Source organism: Porites lutea, chromosome 6 (genome assembly GCF_958299795.1).
Source record: "Porites lutea chromosome 6, jaPorLute2.1, whole genome shotgun sequence".
Taxonomy (NCBI): domain Eukaryota; kingdom Metazoa; phylum Cnidaria; class Anthozoa; order Scleractinia; family Poritidae; genus Porites; species Porites lutea.
In genome coordinates this window covers 20,570,178-20,596,137 of record NC_133206.1, presented here as the reverse complement: position 1 = coordinate 20,596,137, position 25,960 = coordinate 20,570,178, and the positions used below count along the sequence as shown (strand labels likewise).

At 38.5% G+C, this 25,960-nt stretch overlaps 1 protein-coding gene across 1 annotated transcript; it reads left to right on the top strand.

Moving 5' to 3' along the window:
- Window positions 1-7,102: 7,102 nt before the first annotated feature.
- On the top strand, window positions 7,103-8,035 carry LOC140941995 (melanocyte-stimulating hormone receptor-like). The gene has a single exon (XM_073390988.1). The coding sequence runs from the start codon at window positions 7,103-7,105 to the stop codon at window positions 8,033-8,035; it is 933 nt and encodes a 310-aa protein (XP_073247089.1).
- The last annotated feature ends 17,925 nt before the right edge of the window (window positions 8,036-25,960 follow it).

The following is a 25,960-nucleotide window of genomic DNA, read 5'->3' as shown; positions in this document are numbered from 1 at the left end:
GACCAATTAATTTTTTGGTGAATCAAAATAATAATTTACCTTCAAGAGGGCATTCCGGTTTCTTGAGGGTAAATGCCTGCGACAAATGTGACCGCAGGGGGGGGGGGGGGAGGGGTAATTGTAGTCACTTTCTATTTATGTATCTATCCCTCTCTTGATCTACCTTATAACACCTTTAAAATGAATTGACCCAGTTTTTTGAAATTGAATAAAGAACACTTTACTTTTCACCTACGGTGCAAACATTCTGGTACGTTTGCTAACGGTAAATATGAAGGCCTTTCTTACCCGAAAAATCCGAAAATGTGCTACCCCATTCTTGTAACTCTATTGAAAATGCAACTCCTTTATAGCCAAACCATTCGTGAAAATGCGACCTCATCCAGCGGCACATCCCCATAAGTCTCTTATAAGGAAGTAACTCCCCCGCCTCCCCGGGCTGTAATTAATAACGACTGGGACAACAGCAGAATCATACATTGGACTAACCACTAACTTCCAAGAACGGTACAGAAATCATTTGACATCCTTGGAAGAAACGAGACGGAATTGTAAAAACATGTGTGGACTCTCAAAGATGCCAACAGATCCTTTCACTTGCAGTGGAAAGCCCTCAGGAATAGCTCAGGAATTGTAAACCATATTACAAGGCTAGCAAAAAATGTAATATGTACCTCCAAGAAAATGTTTTTCGATGATTTGTAAAAAAACCTTACGTATTCTGAACAAAAGAAACGAATAAGCAAGTTCAAACCCCCACAGAAATAGATTCACTTTTAGACGTTTTGAAATAACGTAACGCAACGCAACGAAATTGCACTGATCCCGAAAAACCTATTGAGGAACTTCTATACCTCCGTGTCGACTTTGTGTCTATTTACAAACGTTTTAATCACTCTCCGTCTGCCTCGCAATCGCATATTCAGAGACTTTTATAATCGGAGGCTTTCTCATCATCCCGCACTCGCTGTTCTACACTCGTTTCCCACACCACGCATTGAACTCCAGCCTCCTCACTTAGCCTTGGAAAAGAAACACGTTTCACGCGCAAAAATTCTCGGAAGCAGTCCTAAAATTGCTTTCTCCGCAGTAGGTGCATCTTGTTTCAGGAAATATGAAGGAGTTGCTTTAACTGCACGCCAGTGCAAACTGTAGGAATAACAAAATTGCCTTCAGCATGTCTTCTGGGTGAATCTGTTTACAGAGGGTCTGGATGGGGTTAACTGACAACTGACGAATAGCCAAGATATTAACTGACCAAAAAAATTCGTTCAATAATTACATTAATTGATTTTGGTTAATTAATTACGCGTCGATCATAAGTGACGTCATGAAAAGTTTATCTGAAAGCTCTCCGCATGAAACAGTCCGTCATAAGCTCAATTCGAAAGGCAAGCACAATACCCAGTCCTCCCTCCCTAGGGAGTCTATTGATTCAGTTACGACGTCATTCGCTTCTCAGTGTACTTGTTGTCGAATCGGACTCAATAAACTTGTTGCCCAAACTTCTTGTTAAGTGGTCTTTGGGAACACTTGATTCCCTAAAATTTAACCGATAACTGACATTTACCTTGGGTTTTACTGTCAAGTGACAAAGGACCTGATTGTCCTTTATTACTCTCGCATGCGTAAGCAGTGAGACTCATAATCTGCCACGCATTTTTCGCCCGGGGGGGGGGGGGGCGTACTCCCTTATATGGGCTGTATAGGTATGTTGGGCGCCAAAGGTATGGTTTTTTAACCGTTTTTGTCTGAAATAGGGTATGTGAATTGGGTATGTTTTTTAGAGGAAGCTACTTCTTCATCATTTGGCGACAAGACCATTTCCCTTTAAATGTTTACGCCAACCTTGTCTATGCCGTAACAGCTTGTCACGCGCTCCGGTCACGCGCCGGGCTCCAGGGCTTCAGGTCTGAAATAGGGTACCAAGTTTTTGATGAGGTCTAAAATAGGGTAACGAAAATCACAGATTTTTTTTCTGAAATAGGTTAAGGGTTTCAGGAAGGGTGCCGCACACCCTCACCCAACTTTTCTGAAAGTACTCCCCAGGGTTTTTCGTCGTATTCTATACACAAATGGGGGGTCATTGTGTCAGGCGTTCCTTGCTGAGATCGTGGAAACTGGGACCAAGAATCGTTGCCTGATCGAAGCCACGCAGGTTTTGCGAAGAAAGCTTAGAAAAAATTAAATTTAGAGCTTTTCCGAAACGTGTCGGTCAACGAATTACTTTGGAACAAGTGAATACTACTGAGTGGTTGAAAAAAAAATAAAAATCTGAACTAACAAACCTGCCATGTTCGGGTGTTGTAAACTTTCATTGCATACAAATGGTCTTGCGATGAGCATGCGACTTATTTTCGGCGATGATTGAATTGACGTACCATGTAAACCACTCTTTTGATCTCTGGCAATGATGTAATTTCTCTGGAATCGAGGCCCTTGAATTTTCCTGTATTTATACACGCGTATGGCCTGCGTGCGCAGACGTATTTCTGGTCGACGCTAACACGCGTACTAAAACAGTTCAGAAACAAATAAAAAGTATCGACTTCGATAAAGTGGGATGTAAAAAAGCTTTAGCGGGTAAATCCTGTTTCGTGTAGAATTAATCCCCTCCTCATTACTCGATCTAATCTCCAAGCAAGCGTGACTGACTGCACCTGTAAGCGCCTTCTTGTTTCCTACAAAACCTGTTTCTAAGACCTTTTAAAACATCGTTCCACTCTTTAAGTCAGAAAATGTGATCAAATATGCGTTTATATGGGTAACCTTAGCAGCAGCACGGATGCACGATGGCTGCTAATGAGGGCGTTATAAAAGCAGTTGTAAATTTTTACCAAGATGATTCAGATGCGGTGTTTCTTGGTCTTTCTTACGATCTACGTCCATATATTCTAAAGGTACAAATTTTGGTTGGCTTATTGGTTGGAAATGTTGACCTCTGGCCAGTAAAAAAGTTTGTGTGGAGGAGGACTTGAGAAATGGAGGGCTACTTGAAATCCTCTCAATCGCAAAACTGATAAAAATTAACGTACTATTACATCAGTTTTTGAATTTAATGTTTAATTTACATTATATGTGATCTTTTAGCTAAAATTCAGATCAAAAATATGCAAATAAGTTTCATAGTTAATTTTTAATAATCATTTAACTGACAACTGACAAAAAGCCTAAAATTTTAACCAGTGGCGTATCCAGGGGAGTGGCCCGGGGGATCCGTCCCCCCCCCCCCCCCCCCCATTATCTCAAGGTCTGGATCCGGTACTGTTAACTGACAACTGACATTTGTACCCCTATCCAGATCCTCTTTACAGTTAGTTGTCTCTTTGAGAAGTGCGATAATTTTAAAGCACAGTTACTCTTCCACCGCATTTTACCTCAAAAGCCACTGTAATATGACCCTGCTGGGACACTGTTAATGCAGGGCTTTGTGTTCCAAAAAAATTATGGTTTAAAGTTTCGTTCAGCTGAATCTTTCGTTCAAAGTCTCCATTGACAGTGTATATTGCTACTATAAGGAGGTGTGTCTCTCTTTCTTCACCAGCGACTTTAACCTGTTCACCAACTGGGTGGCACGCAATGCGGTAATAGCGATCTCCTTGGATGTTGACACTGAAGTTGGCAAGATGTAGTCCATCTACATTGAACAAGTGACAGGATTGGTCTGAGTCCAACACCATAACTCGCCCATCTTTAGACGCAGTGATTTCCTCTGCAGACTCGATTATCCCTTCACTAAACGAACCAACATAGCTACCGTTCCTTGCATGGTATAGATCAACCACTTTATGTTCCTTCAATATGAACACCTTGCTACCGCTGACGGTCAGTCTGTTGAAACCGCTTCCTTTCCCAACAGGAAACCTAAGCTGAAAGTCAAGAGTCTCGTTTAAGACTTGCACTTCAAACTTCCCTGGCGACGAGATTCTCGGTGACATCAACTGTGTCACTAGTAGATAGATCGTATCGTGAACGTCTGAAATGGCGACATCATAGCTGTACGAGGTAGTTTCAGATTGGGGTCTTACACTCTTATGAAAATTCCCATTGCTATCGAACACTTTCAAGGTAAGATACCACGACGGCCACGGCCACGAAAACGTCGCTTACATAGTGAATTTGCGTTCTTTCAATCTCTATCGTGATTACTACCAATAATAATATTTAATAATTATATCGCGCATTTTCTAAAAAAAAATCATCAAATGCGCATAACTCGAACTCGTTTACTTTGTGAAATGCAAGCAAACTCTTTTTGAGTCGAATTCCTAGGAATCATATTCAAGTTTAGAAAGAGACAGAAAATTTAGCCGTCGCTTGTTTACGTCCTCCATAAAACGTGAAATTAGGCATTTTCCCGTAGTCGCACAGTGACGGTAATGAAATGTACAAAAAAGCGAGATGCACGTGCAGAGTTGCTGTTTTGCTTATTCAACCAATTGCTTTTTTGACGTTCTCGTTGTCGTCGCTGTCGTGGCATCTCAAAATCCCTAGTTTCATGCAGTGCGCTATTTAAGGCCTTCCTCAACCTCACCGAATGTAAACAGAGAATCCGGTTTCTGTAATCCGAGAAATTTTTGTTTGTGGAGTCCGGAATCCTGGGAATCCAGAATACAGCTCAAGAATCCGGAATCGCACTAAATCGCACTTGGAATCTAGAATCCAAGTTCCACTGACTGGACAAAGACTGGAATCCGGAGTCCGCGGCGTGGAATCCAGAATCCAGGACTGTCTTAGATTCCTTTACATGGAGCGATCAACCTTATTAAAAAGAAAAGGCGGACCATTGCCATCAAGGAACATAAGATTGGAAAGCCAAACGAGAAGGGCAATATATGTGGGCTTAACTCAGCTGAATGCAATGGCCAAGCGAAGACGACAATGAGAAAGTGTATATTCACATGTGTTAATAAAACTCTACTTTTTACACCCTAGAAACTGCCTGCTCATACCGGTTGATTATTTTCCTGTGAGTTGTGGCAACTAATTGGTTGTTATGTATATCTGTTGCTTATTAGCCAATCACAGGACTCCATTTTCTGATATATTAACATTTTATTACCTTGTTTTTGCATTACATTTCCTCGTTTTTTCTCTGTGTTTACTACAGGTTACGCTTTAAATAATTCCCTATGCTTAAACGAACGTAAAGCATTTTTTTTCTCTTTAATTCTCATCTCGTAAACTAACTGACCCTAGCCATTTTTCGAACATGTGAATACTGCTCAGACTTCTTGGTTGCGATGAGACGATTAGTAGCACATTAATAATCTACGTATACTGACCCTGTGAGCGCGTTAGTTAAACCTCTGGCAATTGAACAAACCATTTTTAATCAATTTGAATCTTTGTTTAACAGATGACTGATCATGACAGTTTAGCTTGTTTTCTACAAGACAATTGTACTATTGGTTTTGCCAATATCACGGAAGCAACAAGATTGCCAATAACTCTGTCGTTTAATCATTGCCAAATGAAAATACAGCCCACATATATCTAATTGGTTTTTGACATGATGAAGCTATCATATATGGAGGACAGATATATTAAAAAAAGGTTCGCTTAAACGTAGTTGCTTCGGAGAAAAGTCATGGTAGTGACAAACTAGCAAACAATTAGAGAACTGTATTGTCCTGCAAAATTCACTGGAGAGTCGAGGAGAGGTACATGGCGAGCTAATTTTTCTGTGAGACAAAAGAGGACAGCTAAATGTGATGGTGAATGATGGTGCAAGTTCCATGTTAATATTTTGGGTTCACTATACTCCATCGAAACGAACGTAACCATGGCGTTTTTAATTTTAGATATTTTGCCTTTCATATAACAGATCCGAATTGGACGGGCCGGGAGATAATGTGAACGGCGGAAATAAATTAAAAAAACAATTTAAATGAAGATATGATCCTGACGTAGTGAAATAGCAATTTAAGCAATTGCAAATAAACCGCCCAAAATGTAAAAGTTATAGCCCACTCAGTTTGACATGTTTGAGGATATACTCGGTTAAGACTTTCTCGTCAAAGAAAATGTGGCCAAATTACTGCTGGTATCTATGTGAACGTCAGTCAAAGTTGATTATAGAACAACGGCACAAGCAATTTGAAGCTACAAAATATAGAAACATTTAATAGCCCCCAACTTTAATATAAGCTCTACCAGTAACAGGCCCATTAATCTGAAACAAACAAAAAAACGTGCTATCATTGTAAGCCCCACCCCCACTATAGCTCCCCTCTAACTTGTATTGAAATGAATTCGATTTATGATGATGTTTGTAAGCTGAATTAAACTCCAGTAAATAAAAAACGCATTTTAAATCAACACTGCTTTAGCTTGTTTTGAAGCGCTTTTTTCATTCCGTCTATAATCCCCCTCGGTTATAAGCCCCTCCATTTAGAAGCTTTCCTGTCCCCTTACGAAGATGTATAATCCCAGGGCTTAGTTATAAGCGGCAGTTTACGACACCGCATATCATATGCTCGGCTTGCAAACTTAACACCTACGTTAGCAAAATTTTCTCGTTCTTGCTTTCTGTTTACTAAAACTGCATTGCTCTCAGCCAATGCCAATCGGATTCAAGAATTTTTTTCATGTTTGTTATATTTGTAGTAATAACACGTTTCATTCTAATTCCCGAAGCTCGAACGAACGTAAAGAAAGTTCTATTCTCTTTAATTCCCTTCTCGTACATGACCCAGACTTTATGGCTCATTTTTTGAACATTTGTACAACAGTTACTGACAGAGACAACCTGCCCGCGATCATCCTATGAGCGCGTCAGTTTAACTTCTGGCAATTGACGAAAACCGTTTTTTACTCAATTTGAATCTATGTTTAACAGAACTATCGATCAAGACTTGGTTAATAGACTTTTTATTACCAACAGTTTAACTCGTTTTCTAAAACCCAGGCAATTGTGCTATTTGCTTCCATATCGCACGGCAACACCAAGATTTAATAAACACCAAGGTTTAATAAACTGAAAATACAGAGCAAATATTTTAAATTGTTTGTTGACAAAGTGTAACAGTCATATAAGGAGGACAGATGTATGAAAAAAGAGTTCAGTTGACTGTAGCCGCATCACAGAAAATTCATGGAAATGAAAAATTTTACTGGAGGTGAAAACCAGCAAACAATTGCAGAACTTTCCTGCTCTGTGGAATTTACTGGAGAGGTACATGGCGAGCTCGTTTTTCTCTCTGTCGTTAACACTTTTTTGTCAATTACAGCATTTTTGGGGAATACTCTGGTCCTAGTTGCCCTTCGCAAGGACACATCAATTCATCAGCCATCCAAACTCCTGTATCGTAACCTAGCGATAACCGATCTTTGTCTTGGTATCATTGTCGAGCCTCTGTATGTGGCTCATTGGACATCTGTGGTGAACAAAATATGGGATATTTGCTATTACACATATTTGACAGCATATTTCCCAAGTATTACTTTGTGTTCAGTGTCGTTGGCAACATTGACTGCAATAAGCGTAGACAGACTTCTCGCTTTGCTGCAGGGTCTCAGATACAGACAAGTTGTAACTTTGAGAAGAACACGTTCAATTGTTATTGGTGGTTGGATTGTGTCCATTGTCGGCGCATCTATCTCCTTTCTTAATATTCTTATAGTTTCATTGTACGTATATATAGGTACAGCTTTTTGTTTAGTTACTACAATCTGTGCCTACACAAAAATTTTCATGTCCCTGCGTCATAACCAAATTCATGTTCAGAACCATGTTGTTCAAGGACGATCAAGCCAAGTAAATACACTGAATATAGCTCGATACAGAAAGGCAGTGTACAGTGCACTGTGGGTACAGGTAACATTGGTTATTTGTTATCTGCCGCACGGTATAGCTGTAGCATTAACACCTCAAAGGGGGATGCCTTTATCTTCGTTTCTTGCTAGGGGATTTACAGTTACTTTAGTGTTTTTAAACTCGTCGTTAAACCCGCTTCTGTACTGCTGGAAGATCACAGAAGTGAGACAAGCTGTAAAAGAAACAGTACAACAACTATACTTCTGTATCAACTAAGACTTAGGCTAAGAACATAGTTACTAACGAACTTGATAAGAAAAAATATATAAGAAAACCAGACAAATGCTCTAGTCCGAATTGCACCTTTAAGATTGTTTTCTGTTTCATTGCAGGTTGTAAAGACACTAACAAAATCATTTGTTTATGTTAAAAAGTTTAATAATCATAAAACAAAATGAAAATATCACTAAAACTACTCAGTTAGCTAGTTAGTTCTATGGCAATGAAGACTACGAAGCAGGCACATATTCTTAAAAGGAACAGCTCACTTGCTTGCAACATCACACCGACAAACTCTTTTGACTAATGTTTTTTAAAGCCAGAAGACAATCAGAGAGCTTTACTGTTCTGCGGAATTTACTGGAGAGGTACATGGCGAACTTATCGTGAAAACACACTGGATAAATAACAGCTGTTGATAACCATAAAATCCTCTATGTTCATAGTATAATCAAGTTTAACAAACGTCATAAGTTCAGTTTGGTAAAACTAATCAGGGCGCAAAAATATTACTTTTCCGAATGCTTTTTCAAAATCGAACAATGTTTATTGTGGGATAATTTGATGGCCAATAAATACACATTAACGTTGTTCTGTTGCCTAACACAGGTCATTTTAATAAAAGCTTGCGAGCATACGAAGGCTTTTGGTTTTAGGTATAATGAAAAGTGAACCCTTTTACTTGGTAATGGATTCATGATAACCGTCATGAATATAGCTAGAGATGTATTTAGTATAGTAGAACAAAGTTGATGACTTGGTGTAGTTAGTTTAGTGATGTACTTGGTGTAGTTGGTGCAGTTAGTGTTGTTTTTTTGTAGTTACTGTAGTTGCTGTAGTTCGTGTAGTTATTGTAGTGAGTGTAGCACGTGTAGTTGCTGTAGTTGCTGTAGTTACAGTAGTTGGTGTAGTATGTGTAGTTGCTGTAGTTGGTGTAGTTAATGTAGTTGGTGTAGTATGTGTAGTTAGTGTAGTTCGTGTAGTTGGTGTAGTATGTGTAGTTGGTGTAGTTGCTGTGGTTACTGTAGTTGCTGTAGTTACTATAGTTTGTGTAGTTACTGTAGTTGCTGTATTCCGTGTAGTTGCTGTAGTTTGCGTAGTATGTGTAGTTGGTGAAGTTGGTGTAGTTAGTGTAGTATGTGTAGTTGCTGTAGTTAGTGTAGTTGCTGTAGTCGGTGTAGTATGTGTAGTATGTGTAGTTGTTGTAGTTAGTGTAGTTGCTGTAGTTTGAGTAGTTAGTATAGTTGGTGTAGTTGCTGAAGTTACTGTAGTTGCTGTAGTTACTATAGTTTGTGTAGTTACTGTAGTTGCTTTAGTTGTTGTAGTTGGTGTAGTTAGTGTAGTTGCTGAAGTTCATGTAGTTGGTGTAGTTACTGTAGTGAGTGTAGCACGTGTAGTTGCTGTAGTTACTGTAGTTGGTGTAGTTGGTGTAGTATGTGTAGTTGCTGTAGTTAGTGTGGTTGCTGTAGTTACTGTAGTTAGTGCAGTTGGTGTAGTTACTGTAGTTTGGCGTAGTTGGTGTATTTTAGTGTAGGTTGGTGTATTTTGGTGTAGTTTGTGTGGTTGGTGTAGTTTGGTGTAGTTGTTGTAGTTATACAAGATTTATTCTAACTGATAATAACCAAAATTACGTAAATCCTAACTTACGTGAACATCAAAAAAACTGTTGTGTGTGTCATCGGCTCTTTCTCTGTTTAATATATTTTTTTTTATGTTGAGGGTGTTGTTGTTGTTGTTTGTTTAACGAAATAATGTTGCTTTGTTAACTCGCTTATTTTGAAATATTATCATAATTGATTTACCTTCTTATAAAGCTTTCAACGGGTAAAGTTATTTTTAGATTTCTTCTGCATTATGTTGGGTAGATGATCGCAGTTATAAACACCTCATCGGTATATTACCGTAAAGTTTCGGAAAGTAACGAGCCTCCCAAAGAAGCAACCCTCAGAAAGTTGCGTTAGATTTCACAGGTGTTAGCAAATCACCACAATTAATTTCCTACAGCAACTACAGTAACTACACCAAACTACACCAAACCACACCAAATTACAGCAAACCACACCAACTACACCAAACTACAACAACTACACAAAACTACACCTACTACACCAAACTACACCAACTACACAAAACTACGCCAAACTACACCAACTACACCAAACTACACCAACTACACAAAACTACATCAAACTACACCAACTGCACAAAACTATACCAAACTATACCAAACTACACCTACTAAACCAAACTACACAACTACACCAAACTACACCTACTACACAAAACTATACCAACTACACCAACTACAGCTACTACATCAACTACAGCAACTACACTAACTATACCAAACGTCAACTCTGTCATAGTACATTAAGTCATCACTAAATATGTCTCTATATTCGTGACGGTTATCATGAACCCATTACCTTATACTTCTGGTTTGCAGGTGACGTCACAGCGGCCATCTTGGTCGTCAAGAACAAAAGCATTTCTCTTCTCTGGGAAGTAACCTCTATTTTCATGTAAATTATTCGAGGAAACATTTCTACTGTACTGACCCCCAACATGGTCGCCTTGTCACGTGGTTGCAAACTAAGAATATCCACATGGTAATGTAATATCAGTGGAGGAGAAGGGGCTGTCATCAGTCCTCATCGGTGGATTGCTCAGATGACTAAATGTTACCTACTGTTGTTATTTGCCATCGTATCGATTGTTTTATCCAAAATAAAATCTGTTGCGAGGTCGAATTATTGCAGGAATTAGTAGCAAAAGCGAAGTACTTTCTCAGCTAAGAGCCAAAGAAGACTCATATACAATGCTTAAACGATGGAACATCACCCATGGCCCTAGGGCACGAATGCCCCTCCTTTACAAAAATGGGCCTTGGGTTCATATAACAGTTGAGTACGCCACCAGCACTGCTAACTTTTGTCCCCTCTCACTTTCAAATTCGTTCCTACGGGTCTGCATGACAAGACAGCATATCTCGGGAAAAAAAGCGGCGAGAAAACTGCTTCGATTTGAAAGTAGGTTGGCTGTGCTTGGTAATTTGAATTGCGCGTCACACAGAAAAACAGGAACACGTTGATTTGGCCAATTGATTCATGATAAAAACTTATCTTCTCGGAGAAATGGTAGTCTTTCGTTGTTTTCACTTTATTTGTAACTAAACTTTAATTTGAATAATTATTTTACGTAAGTGCATCAATCGTAGCCATCGGTAGCTTTCCGGCAAACTGAGAAAGGTTTACCTCGAATTATGGATTGCTTACTAGCCTACGTAATATAGTTTACTTTAAAAAAGAGAAGAAGAACAACAGTCAACAAGCTGTAAACTGATCGAACAACAGATGGAGGTGCTATGTACAGGTTGCTGTATATGGGGAAAGTATTATTAAATAATAATATAGTTTTACCTGTATTTTTGAACTTGGTTTAGCAAAAAATTTATCTCACTCTACTACTTGGCAATTTAAAACAACGAAAAATCATTAAAAGGCCGATTAAAAGCCTTTATCTGACGCCGGGCACTAAGTCACTAGTGGTCCCTAGAAGTATTTCAACGAGTCACAATTTTAATTATGTCAAGTGATTTCTGCACCGTTCTTTAAAGTTAGTTGGTTGCAGGCAATTACCTTCAAGAGGGCATTCCGGTTTCTTGACGGTAATTGCCTCAGACAAAACGTGATTTACAAAGCGACTGTAACGACTGGAACAACAACAGAATCATACATTGGACTCAGTAGCCACTAACTTCAAAGAACAGTACAGAAATCAGATCACTTGACATCCTTCCGACACGCGAACAGACGAAACGAGACGGAACTGTCCAAACATGTGTAGACCCTCAAAGATGCCAACAGATCCTTTCACGTGCAGGGGAAAGTACTCAGAAAGAAAACATTTTTATCATTTGTAAAAAATTACCTATGTACTCTGAACAAAAGAAAGGAAGTTGCAAGTTCATGCCCCTACAGAAATAGATTCACTCTCAGAAATTTTAGAATAACGTAACGCAACGCAACGAAACCGCACGGATGCCGAAAAACCCTTGGGAGCCTCTATACCTCCGTGTCAACTTTGTGTCTATTTACCAAGTTTTTAATCACGCTGCGTCTGCCTCGTCACCAGCCTCTCGCAATGGCATATTCAGAAATTTTTAAGTTCGGAGGCCTACCCATCATTTTACACTCGTTTCCCACACCCCGCATTGAACTCCACCCTCTTCATTTAGCTTTGGAAAAGAAACACGTTTCACGCGCAAAAATTCTCAAAAGCAGTCTTAAAAATTGCTTTTGCCGCAGTAGTTGCATCTGTTCCACAAAACTTGGCTGAGTTGCTTGACGGCACCCCAGTGCAAACTGTAGAACTAGAAAAAATACCCTTCAGCATGACTTCAGGGTCAATCTGTTTTCGGAAGGTCTACCGAGTTGTGAAGCTCGGCGGCCGTTATTCCACAAATTAAATCTACCGAGATGTGAAGCTCGGCGGCGCCTTTTCATCACTGGACTCAACTCTATGATATATATTATTTACATTTTATTACCTTGTTTTTACATTATATTTCCTCGTTTTTGCTCTGTGTTTAATAAAACTGCATTACTCTCAGCCAATCCTCAGATTTAAGAATTGTTTTTCATGTCTATTATCATGATGAAAAACAGGTCAGATTCAAATAATTCCCTAAGTTCTGAAGCAGTTTCAGTTTCAGTTTAGTTTGAGTTTATTTTCTTTTTTTGCCAGAAAAAAAATACAAATACATACAGACATTCAATATATTACAAAAATGTTATTTAAAGATTATAAAGAGACGTAAATTGCAAGTAAAAGAATTTAAAAAAACTTTCCCGGCGTTGAAGCTCAAATGGAAACCTTGGGGCTTATTATATGAGCTCCCTCCCAAAACTAAGACTAAACATAATGAATAAATAAAAGGCAAAATCATACTGAAATATAATTGGGATAAAACTAAGCAAAACAAAACGGACAAAACAGACAAAAAGCAGCAAAAAAACAAGTATTATTTACAAATGGATAATCAACTAAGAAGAAATGTTTTTAATCTGGATTTAAAAAGAGAGATAGTAGCAGCAAAAACGAACGTAAAGCATTTTTTCTCTTTAATTCTCATCTCGTAAGTATGGTACAAACTGACCCAGACATAATTTAGCCCATTTTTTGAACATGTGTATAACTGTTAATACTTCCTGTCTGCGATGAGACGATTAGTAGTACATTAATAAAAAGCCATTTTTAATCAATTTCAATCTTTGTTCTACAGGTGTATCGATCAAGACTCGGTTAATAAACTTTGTATCACTGATCATGACAGTTTAGCTCGTTTTCTAAAAACCAGACAATTGTGCTATTTGGACCCATTACCGCTATTTGTTTTGCCAATTACACGGCAGCAACAAGATTGCCAATAACTCCTTCGTTTAATAAACTGAAAAAACAGAGCAAATATTTAATTGTTTGCTGACAAGGTGTAGCAGTCATATAAGGAGGACAGATATATTAAAAAAGAGTTCAGTTGACAGCCGAATCGCAGAAAAGTCATGGAAATGAAAAATTTCACTGGAGGTGAAAACCTGCAAACAGCTGTAGAATTCTTCTGCTCTGCAGAATTTAATGGAGAGGTACATGGCGAGCTCATTTTTCTCTCTCTCGTTAACACTTGTTTGTCCATTACAGCATTTTTGGGGAATACTCTGATACTAGTTGCCCTTCGCAAGGACACATCAATTCATCCGTCATCCAAACTCCTGTATCGTAACCTAGCGATAACCGATCTTTGTGTTGGTATCATGGGGGAGCCTCTGTATGTTACTTGTATGATTTCTGTAGTGAACAAAAGATGGGATATTTGTTATTACACAATTTTGACAGGATATTTCGCAAGTCTTACTTTGTGTTCAGTGTCGTTGATAACACTGACTGCAATAAGCGTGGACAGACTTCTCGCTTTGCTACTGGGTCTCAGATACAGACAAGTTGTAACTTTGAAAAGAACATGTTTAATTGCTATTAGTGGTTGGATTGTGTCCATTGTCGGTGCATCTATCTCCTTTCTTAATCTTCGTATACTTTTATTGTACCAATATGTTCCTACAGCTTTTTGTTTAGTTACTACAATTTGTGCCTACATAAAAATTTTCATGTCCCTGCGTCATAACCAAATTCATGTTCAGAACCATGTTGTTCAAGGACAATCGAGCCAAGCAAATACACTGAATAAAGCTCGATACAGAAAGGCAGTATACAGTGCACTGTGGGTGCAGGTAACATTGGTTATTTGTTATCTGCCGTACAGTATAGCTGTAGCTTTCAGAACACGTCAAGGGGGGATGCTTATATCTACCTACCTTGCTAGGGAATTTACAGTTACTTTAGTGTATTTAAACTCGTCGTTAAACCCGTTTCTGTACTGCTGGAAGATAACAGAAGTGAGACAAGCTGTAAAAGAAACATTACAACTACACTTCCGTATCAACTAAGACTTATGGAATTAAGACTACTAGTTGTAAAAAGCCGTCCAGAAAGTATAGTTTTAGCTTGTCAAAGGAACCTTTACTAACAAACCTGATAGGAAACTGATAGGAAACTATTATGCTATTTGTTTCGCCAATTGCACGGCAGCAACAAGATTGCAAATAACTCTGTTGTCGTTTAATAAAATGAAAATACAGCCAACGTACACTGTATGTAATTGGTTTTTGACATAATGAAGCTATCATAAAAGAAAAACAGATCTACTGTATTAAAAAAAGGTTCGCTTGAACATATTTGCTTCGGAGAAAAGTCATGGTAATGCCAAACTAGCAAACAATGAGAGAACTGTATTGTTCTGCAAAATTCACTGGAAAGTCGAGGAGAGGTACATGGCGAGCTAATTTTTCTCTAAGACAAAGGAGGACAGCTAAATATGATGGTAAATGATGGTACAAGTTCCATGTTAATATTTTGGGTTTACTATGCTCAATCGAAATGAACGTCACCATGGCGTTTTAATTTAATTTTTAATATTCTACCTTTCTGATAACAGATCCGAATTGGACGCGCCGGGAGATGATATGAATGAGGGAAATAAATTTAAAAACAATTTAAATGAAGATATGATCTTGACTAATGAAATAGCAATTTAAGTAACTGCAAATAAACTGCCCAAAATGTAAAAGTTATAGCCACACAGTTTGACATGTTTGGGAAAATCAGACTCGGTTAGGACTTCCTCGTCAAAGAAAATGTAGCCAAATTACTGCTGGTTTCTACGTGATTGTCAGTCAAAGCTGATTATAGAAAAACGGCACAAGCAATTTGAAACTAGAAAATATAGAAACATTTAAAAGCCCCCAATACAGAAGTGAGACAAGATGTAAAAGAAACATTACAACAAATACACTTCTGTATCAACTATGACTTAGATTAAGACTTATAGCATTAAGACTACCAGTTGTAAACCGCCGACCAGAAAGTGTACTTTTGGCTTGTTAAAAGAACATCTACAAACGAACTTGATAGGAAACTATGAAATATGAAAGAAAATAAATAATACTGTACTTCCCATAACCTTTAAAATTAGACTTTATTCTTTTTTAAGTTTACGTAGAACCACACCTCGCTTGTCATTTAGTTTTCACCAAATTCAAATTAAATATGTCTCAAACATAAAAGAAGAGCTTTCCTGGCTTTTGACTGAATGGAGAGGAGCCCAGAGAAAATACATTTTACCTTTCAATAGTTAGCCATAGCTCGACTTAGAATATCAGACAAAAGACTTATTGACGAGATCAAGCAAAACTAACTACGAGAGAATGACAGTTTGACTAACAATAGACGACTGTTTAACTGTGACAATAGACGGATCGAAACGCACCAATTACTGATTACGAGTCTTCATAGCCAATAACATCACGGTATAACTGACAGACGAAAAATAACATCGCGACGTAATTGACCAATCAGATCAATAACCAGAGTATAATACCATCAAACTGACGTGATACAACTTACTTTGACTCTGAAGATGACTACCGCACAGGTTGTCGAAACGTCAGTCACTGTAAACAACAACAGTCCTATTCAGGGCTACGTTCACCCGGACGATCAAACTCAACCTACTTTTGAAATGACTCCTGGGCTCAAACCTTTCACAAATGTCCTGTATCTTTCCGAATTGAACCGTTAAGACTATTTTCAGTCTCATTGCAGGTTATATTTAGACAAAACTAAAACTCATTAGGATCGAAAACCTCTCCCCCTCCCCCCGAAAGAGCTCTTCGAGGAGGATCAAAGACCGGACCAGGGAAACGGCGGAAATCGAGCCCGCAAACTCATTTGTTTATATTAAACATGCAAGAGTAATCTTAATACAAAATGGATACTCACTAGTTATCTAATTACTTGTCAGATAATAAAAACCCAATGAAGGCTATGAATAAGCCACATAAAGAGAACAGCTCATTTGCACGCAGTTAAGTCACAGAGACACCAGCCAGAAAACCGTCAGAGAATTGTACTGTTCTGCGAAATGTACTTTAAAATACAGTAGCATAAATAGCACCTGTTTATCAAACAAAAAACACTATGTTCATGATATATGAAATAAATCATATATGAACTGCGGAAATGAAATGAAGATGAAGAAATGATCGCCGCAGTGAACGCGATTTATGCAATTGCGTAAAGAAGTCTGAAAAAAATTCAGGACTTCAACGGGGTTTGAACCCGTGACCTCGCGATTACCGGTGCGATGCTCTACCAACTGAGCTATGAAGCCACTGACGTTGGGAGCAGGTCACTTGTGGGTTCATATGTTCCCATGAAAGAAATGAGTGTTAATGATATATGAAATAAATCATATATGAACTGCGGAAATGAAATGAAGATGAACCAACGTCAGTGGCTTCATAGCTCAGTTGCTATTACACATATTTGACAGTATATTTCCCAGGTGTTACTTTGTGTGGAGTGTCGTTGATAACACTGACTACAGTAAGCGTGGACAGACTTCTCGCTTTGCTACTAGGTCTCAGATACAGACAAGTTGTAACTTTGAAAAGAACGCGTTTAATTGCTATTGGTGGTTGGATTGTGTCCATTGTCGGTGCATCTACATTCTTTCTGAATCCTCTTATAGTTTCATTGTACGGATATATTGTTATAGCTTTTTGTTTAGTCACTACAATCTGTGCCTACACAAAAATCTTCATGTCTCTCCGTCATAACAAAATTCATGGTCAGAACCATGTTGTTCAAGGGCAGTCGAGCCAAGTAAATACACTGAATATAGCTCGATACAAAAAGGCAGTGTACAGTGCACTGTGGGTGCAGGTAACATTGGTTATTTGTTACTGCCGTACGGTATAGCTGTAGCTTCACTGTATCTTGGCATTAGTTTTACTTAATATCCCGCTGTCTGGTTCAAAAGATCGCTAAATAGCACAACACGCGAGTTTAACTTATAAATACTCCTAGAAATTCTTGGTGGAGATGTTGCCCGGTTCTCCAAATCCTGAGTCTGACAAAAATTCTATTTCCTACACCCATAGTTTTTAGATCTATGGTCTGATTTCGGTCTCTAAGATCCATAACAGGGGTTACAAATGCGATGTACATGTTTAGGTGTAAATAATGTCTTCATCGTTTAGAATATATAACTTTGGATGATATGTTTCGGTTATTATTCACGTATAGGTGAGTAACTTCTCCTCTCTTCCTCATATCCCAAGGCTTAGAAATGGAATTGTGGCAACTATAAGACTTTTTCTCTCACTAACACCGATACTTTTTTTTTAAAAAGGGGGAGTCTTGTATCCTCTACAGTGCTTATCAAGTAAGCACCAGCTCGGTACCTGAAGAATGGTGTGGCCAGGAAATGTGAAGGAACCTAAAAGGCTTCGGAAAGTTTCACCCCCAGAACGAGTAGCAGGATAGCAAAAGTTAACAACACTGAACGAGATCAAATGAACAGGGAGACGAATTTACTGTGCACAAATGATTTATTTACGTAATTATATATCTAAATATATACATTTATTATATAGACACGAGTGTTTTACTGGAAAATATACCACTCGTAAAATTCATAAAAACTACATCCGGGACCCGAGTGATTTATTTTCCATAATCTCCCACGTGAGTTTGTCGATGACGTAATTTCGGTAATTTCCCTCTATTGTGTGTTTTCACATGACGTCATGGCGGCCATATTTGTGTCCCAAAACAATGAAACGGCGGCCATGTTTGTGTCCCAAACCAGTCCTGTGGGAGTTGAACTCTTTTCTGTTGTAAACGTGGCCTGTGCCAGGCTCTCAGATAGTATAGTGCGGACGTATTAAAACGATCTCCCCAGCCCCCGCGCGTTTTTCGCATTTCTTTTTACTGAACGACTTTTCACCACTATCTCGGAGCCTGGAACAGGCTAACGTAAACGCTTTCTTTAGTTCCAATAAATTTGCTTAGATGCTGGCCACGTGAGTGAAAACAGAGAATTATTTTATCGATGTCTTTATGTCTATATAATAAAAAGAACATTACACGGCGGTTTGAAGATATGAATTTTATTTTCTCGTGGCAAAAACAATATTTTACTCGCTGTGCTCGTTCGTAAAATATTGTTTTGGGTTGGGGGAGATTATTCGAGGGAGGCGATTACTTTAAATATTTCCATCAAAGGGGGGTGATTATTCGAGAGAGGCGATTAATCGAGGGACGGCTATTATTCGAGGAAATACGGTATTTTACATTAAATGTCGCTTTTCCTTAGAATTAAGGGTCCGATAAACGTAAGAAGAGAAGTGTCTCGTCAAAACAACAATGCCGAATGTTTAATTACAGTCTTATGTGAACACTTTTCGGACTTGTAGTATACAACTGTGAATGTAAAAATGTTCCTTCTCCTTTTTTAGAAATGCCAGATGAACGTAAGTAGCTGGAAACAACCTCGTTCCCAGGGTCCTCTCCTACTCGGCGAAGTTGAGCTGGAAACTGAGTGGCTCTTCAAAGTGAAAATGCTAAATTTAAGTTTCATTAAAAAGTTGTTATGCTGCTCGGGGGCCTCTAAAATCTGCAAAAAGGAAAATATATAATTCATTGCTTATTTCTTTCTGTCTTTCCCTTTTAACTTTCACGTTTTCATCAATGTAGTGAGTGTAATATCAAGTATACTTTTTTAAAAAACGGGAGTGTGAGACAAACTAAGGCACTAATGCCTTCGTAAAAACTTAGTTTAATTCCTTTTGTTGATACCTTGGATAAAAGTGTCTTGCTAATATTCTTTCTGCCATCCATAAAAAGTGGAAACAAAAAGGTTCTCTATATCATTTTTTGGCTTCAGTACGATCTTCGTCTGGCCATGTGATTATGAAGCCTATCTACTGACATACTGTACCTGCGGCCTACAGCTTTCTGGAAGTAAAATGACTGGTAAAAGCTAATTTCCGTTCACAAGTTCTGGTAGCGTGCCTAAAACAGAGGAAAAATAAGATATCAGAGTTCCCAGAGGTTTGTCTTAATTTTCTCCACGCGAAAAGGAAAACCTCTACGTCCTTGCTACCATAAGATCACAGTAACCTTCTACATTCACAAAAAGTGTTGTTATTATGTGCTCATTTTGTTATGACAGACATCTGGACACTACCCGTTAGAAGATCAACATCTCGGCCGTTTACATTTTCTGTTTTAAACTGAATAAAGAACTTAGTGTTTACCAAATACGAAACTGGTCCTTTTTGGAGTTTTTGTAGCCTACAAGCAGGATTAAGTCTTAAGCCCCATTCAAACCAAAGCTTAAACATGTTTAAAGGTTGTTTAGTTAAACACGGTTTAAAATTGTCTCCTTCTTAAAAGCTGCTTTCTGACTTAAGTTAATTGCAAACTTAGTGATATTGAATTTCATTTGAATCCTGTAAAAAAAACCTGTGTTCCAGTTGTCCGTGTCTGTCTTTAAACATGTTTAATTGGTGTGAATGCGGCATTAGTTGAGTCATAGATCACTATATGCAGTTGTGCAACGTAAAAGTTCGAATCTTACGGTGTGTTCCTTTCGGTGAATCCAAAAACGGATGTTAAATCTTAAAAAGGATTTCGAGTTCCTTCGGCAAATCCAAATCCAGATTTTTGATCTGGTGAATCCTTTTTGAAAAAGGATTCATTGGATTTGAAATCCGAAGGATGTACTATGAAGCTTAAGCCTATAATCTCAACCTTTTGAGTGATTAACGTTCGGCAAATAACAACTTTGTTGTCTCAGCATGAAATGATAAAGTTGTAATTTTGTTTATTCTCCCGACATACAAGAGCAATGGTGCCATTTTCTGCTGGGAAACCAGATACCTCTTCCACAACACAGATATCAGGGTTCAATTAAACAAAACATACAAGAGCAATGGTACCATTTTCTGCTGGGAAACCAGATACCTCTTCCACAACACAGATATCAGGGTTCAATTAAACAAAACTTTTACAAGTGCAATTTACAGGTGTACCCATTGTTTTAGGGTCAGAAAACAATAGCTACGCTTTGAATTGCACTTGCAGAAGTTGTATTAAATTGAACCCAGATTCTACAGCCTTGCCCGGCTTCAGAAGTCCTCAGCTGCGGTCCTTTTCCGGAAGAACAAGCCGTTGGTGCCCATAGACCTGAAAGCCCTGTAACAGTACGAATCCAAAGTTTACAGACAGGATCTTCCACTATCCAGTGCAAATTTTGGTCAAGGGCAGCGTTTCTACAGTTGTTGGAAATATACGGCCAAAATAGGGGAAAGCTTCAAGGATCCTAAAAAAAAAACAAAATCATTTGGGATGAAATTGCAGGAATAATGAACTCAAAGGGCTGAATGGTCGAATGTGCAACTAAAACCTGTGAAACAAAGTTTAAGAATTTAATAAGGTCTTACATGACCTGTCTTGATCACCACAAAAAGAGTGGTAACAACCCTATGAGAAAATGCGCAAACTTCGATGAAATTCATGATATATTTCATGACGATGATACAATGAGACCTGTTGCTCTTTTTAGCAACAAAAAGGGCAGTCGAAAATGATTACATAGTCCTTCTGCAGATCTAGATTCGGATCAATTAGCGTTTCTGGGAAACTGCCCACCTACCCCTCCCCTAGGTCAACATTGACACTTACTTCTTACTTCGGGCAAAATGTTGGGTTTGGGGCGGGGTAGATGGGCAGTTTCCCAGACACCAAAATTGATCCCTAGATTCTTCCGCTGTCGATGTAGACTCACGTGAAAGTACAAGTAAAGCAGGCACCTCTGATCTCTTGTCGGATGTAAACAAAGAAAAAAAGGACAGTTGCTAAGCAAAAGGAAAATACCCAGGATCTTGTCTCGTTGTTTAAGGCGTTTACCCATTCTCGCGAAGAAAGCGAGAAAAGTTGAAAAAGATTGAAAAAATGGCATTTATGGGAAGATTTTTACAAGTCTTTGTGAAATCACTTGAAAAAAATTAAAGATCTTTGCAGTGTACTTAGCAAAAGCCATGAGAGTGATTTCAACATGCTTAAAAACAAGACGACGTTTTTTTATATAGGTTACCATTTTTTAATTGTAAGAAAATCATGTTATCCTTCTTTGCGTTACCCTAGTTCACATTTCAGTAAAATGGGAGGGCCAATTACATGTTCTTGTACTAGCTTGGTTTGCTAAGATAATGATAGTATTGTCCGACAGGGTTATTTTTGAAGACAAGTGATACTTTTCCTCAAACATGAATTTCTGTTAGCTCAGTTTTTTTGTTCCTATAATCCTTAGCAAGTTTGTGCTGTGCTAGATACTAAACTGTGGTTTATTAGACACCCTAGAAGATCTAGCTTCAATTACTTTACCTTCATTAATTGCTGATGAGTTAGGAATACTCACTGAAAATATAAATTTGATAATCACACAACTTAGCAAGTCTACCAGCAAGAAGACCAGTGTTGTAATGTGATAGGTACGCCCTAGTTCAGAAGTAAACTTTTTACGTTACAACAAAATAATATTTACTCTTAGCAGTTCATTTTAGATTCTTTTCAATACACGTTAACAGTTCATGGAAGACTTCACATTATTTGATTTTTTCTTGTGTCATTTCCTTCTGTCTCTGGGAGAAATTCAACATCGCCAACAGCATCATCATCATCACCATCGTAGGCATCTTCCAAGAATTCATAGACGTCATCCCCAGCAATCAGAAATATGCCATGTAAGATACACGAAGCGACAACAATTTCGGGGGCATCTTCTATTCTGTTTATTTCCACCTCGGTTTTCATTTTCCGAAACTTTTTGGAAAGATGTCTCTTGAAGTACCAACTAGTGATGTCTTGAACCAAGACATATGGCCCTTCAGCCTGATGATGCCTCTCGGAAATTCGCGAGAATGTTAGCCAAACTGCTAGTGTGCTGCCGATTCAAGGCAGATGAGTGTAATCCAGCCAAACAACAGATTGAAGCTCTTTCGACTCAAGTTCAGAAGTATCACAAAGACGAATTTGAGGCATACACCACCTATCAGAGGCTGGACAAGTTCTTCTTCAATGCCCTTGCTCAAAAGCCATACTTCAATGTACTGTGTAAAGTAGTGAAATTGGCTGAAGTGCTGTCGCATGGCCAAGCTGTCATTCAACATGGTTTCGCAGAGAAAAAAGAAATTCTTTCCTGCAAAATACGAGAGGATACTCTGAAGCCATTTAGAACTGTCCATGATGGGGTGAGGCACATGGAATGTAAAATTCATAATATTCCAGTCAGCAAGGAATTGCTCAAATCCTGCAAGCAATCACGCCAGAGGTATTCTTCCTTTTTGGAGGATCAGAAAAAAAGCCAAAAAAGAAAGTGAAGCTGAAAGAAATAGGCAAAAATTCGCTTTCTGAATTGAAGGAATACCAGAAGAAGGCTAGAGTCAGAGGCATCAGCATTGTTAGACAAGGCAGATAATCTCTGTGCAGAAGCTGAAAAATAAAAGCCACAATTGGAATCTGGTTGTAGAAGCAATTGTGGTAAGAGCTAAAGGATATCAGAAAAGAGAGGAAGCGGATAATGCTAAGACGTGTCTTGCAGTGGCCTATTCGTTATCTTGATCAAAGATGCTAACACTTAAAGTTTTGTTTTGGTATGTTCTTTAGTACAATTGCTAGATTCCGCTGTAATACAAGCTCGAGTTGGTTTGAGACGGAAATCATGCACTTCGTTTTCTTTTATTTTCATTGTTTTCTTTCATTTCCAATGCTGTGAGGGGAGGTTGGAGGCCATTACCAGGACTAATTTGTGAATTTTTTTCTAATTCAATTGGTCAGGGAAATTTTACCTTTCTCAGGAAAAAAGTCAGCAAATTTCAAACTTCTTTGGCTGTGGCAACCATGGCTTTGTTCCCACTGACTTTTTATTACGTTATCACTTATTTTAACATAACGTCGATGGCTGCCGTACAGTTGACTTGTCTCTAAACTGGTATATCTTCGCTGTATCGACCTGCAAACCGAGGAATATTCTAGTCACTAGTTTTCCTTGTCTGAGGTTTTTCATATGCTGAGTCATCTCAGTTTTCCGAGCGAATTAGCCATTCAACGTCTTTGTTGTGCCCTTTGAAGCGTCGAAGCAGAAAGGAAACTCGCTGATCTGCGAAGCTAAAGCCCTGTTCTTCTGAATGTCAAATCGTGCTGCTATTTTACGGTAACTATGGTTTACTTAATAAAGTAAAGCAAATCTTTGCCCTTGAGAACTTATTTTCGCAGACTACTATCTCACTTGTCAAGCGCATCTCACCTACGCATTCCATCATTTCGATTCTTAAACGTTAATTTATTCTCGCGAATCGAGTTTATAATATCATCGCGCGCAGTCTTAGCCAGCTGCAAACTCAAACGCCCAATCTTTCCAACTATATATCGCAAGGTGAGTGACGTCACGGAGCATACTGTGTTTCCTCTCGAGCGAGAACGTCGGCTTCAAATTCAGCGCGAACAACGAAGAAGATGACCACAAGAAACCGCGCAGCAGAGAGAACATCGCCACCAACTTTTGCCGATAGGTTAGATAGTTTAAACTAACCACAGGGCTAGTTTCAGTCCCAAACCGTCGATATACTTCACATAACCATTTTTTGAAAACTGAAAAAAATGGACGGCGATGCGGTAAAGAATTTGTGACGGCCTTGGCCATCAACAAATAACTTTTGGCGACGAATTTCGACCAAATATGTACTTCATAATGAATTTAAAAGCTTTTTGGATCAAACTGGTGAATAAATGCAAAACTCGAGGTAAGAAAAAGGTGCCCTTCGCAGTAAGTTCATTCTACTAAACATGTTCATCAAATTCGATGAAATGCTGCTTAATTTGGGTTTATACCGTTAAAGGCTTGCTTGGGGGGCAAGAGCGGTGCAGTGGTGAGAGCACTCGCCTTCCACCAATGTGGCCCGGGTTCAAATCCCGGCATCGACACCATATGTGGGTTGAGTTTGTTGTCGGTTCTCTCCCTTGCTCTGTGAGGTTTTTTTCTCCCGGTACTCCGGTTCCCCCTCTCCTCAAAAAAAACCAACATTTCCAAATTCCAATTCGACCAGGAATCAGGTAGACGAAGAACCACTATCTGGATGTGCTACCTCCACATCGTTTCTTATTTTGTTATTTATTACTTGTTTTCATAAATAAAGTGTTTGAATTGATATTTGTGAATTGATATTTGTAAGCATATTAGGGTTTTAGCCTAATTTACACAATGAGGCACCACCAGAAAAAAAATTTATAGAAAATTCTACATCGTTTAATATTTTTAACTAATCGGTGGTCTGTTTTGCTAGATAACTAGAGATAAATTTTTCTTTCAAACGTTTAGATCAAGCAAGGTAACATTGCAAAATCAAATTTTATGTTGCATAAATTATAAAAAAAATATCTTGTAAATTTCTTCATTGAAGTATCTTCTAGTTGCAGGAATTAGCAGCTTAATTAACCATCCAAGCTGAGCTTCTGACCCTAAGAGACTGTGACTACAGGTGTGTAGCTTGACAGCAGTGGTCAAGTAGAAAATAAGAACTATACAAAACAATGGAGAAAACACTCTTCTAGGTGCAGGAATAAGCAGCTTAATTCAACATCCAAGCTGCCCCCCAACCGTGAGGAGACTGTTGCCTAACAACAAGGCGCTGTGGAAGCGTATATTAGGGCGTGGTCGTTCTACGGGTTTGATACTTTGAACATATCTTATTGCACCTAAAGAACTGTCATCATATCTTATTAGAGAAGACAAATCCCTTGCTCCACTAGTTTGCTGAACCACACAGCTTATACAGTATGTCCCAATCCACAACAAAAATAGTGTCACTTCATGACAATGTTTGAAAATATGCACATCTTCAATGCAGAAATGCTTGGAGCCAAATTGCAACATAGGACAGAAGTGGTTACAGCCCGGAGAGTAAGGTTTATCTCAGCTCCACTGATACCGACAGACGTGTTTTCACACCCATCACTTTGTACAGTGTATTCCGGTTACTAACAAGGGCAAATAAAGTTCCTTAAGTCCAGTCGGTATCCACAAGGATTAATAAGAGAGTAACATATTGCATAAACTGCTATAGGGTAGCACTGTTTACAGGAACATTGGTAACTATTAACATTTGATATACTACAATGTTCAACATTGCTTGAGAAAAGATGAGGTTCAAAGGTGGCAATATGTACACCTTAAAGTTCATATATATCCTCATTCCTATGTAGAGTCTGAAAATAGTGTACTAATTTATGCATGGATGGTATTTCCAACAATACACATGTCCCTTCACTATGACTGTTATGATCCATATCTCTAGCATGAGAATCAAATACATTATATCCCCCAGCCTCAATGCTGTAGATACCAACACCAATAATTGCCACCGTTAAAATGAATGAGTTGTAGTTCAGTGCCAAAAGTGTTTC

Excerpts from the sequence above, each read along its gene's own strand:
- LOC140941995 (XM_073390988.1), top strand. The coding sequence starts at position 7,103 with ATGAAAAATTTTACTGGAGGTGAAAACCAGCAAACAATTGCAGAACTT.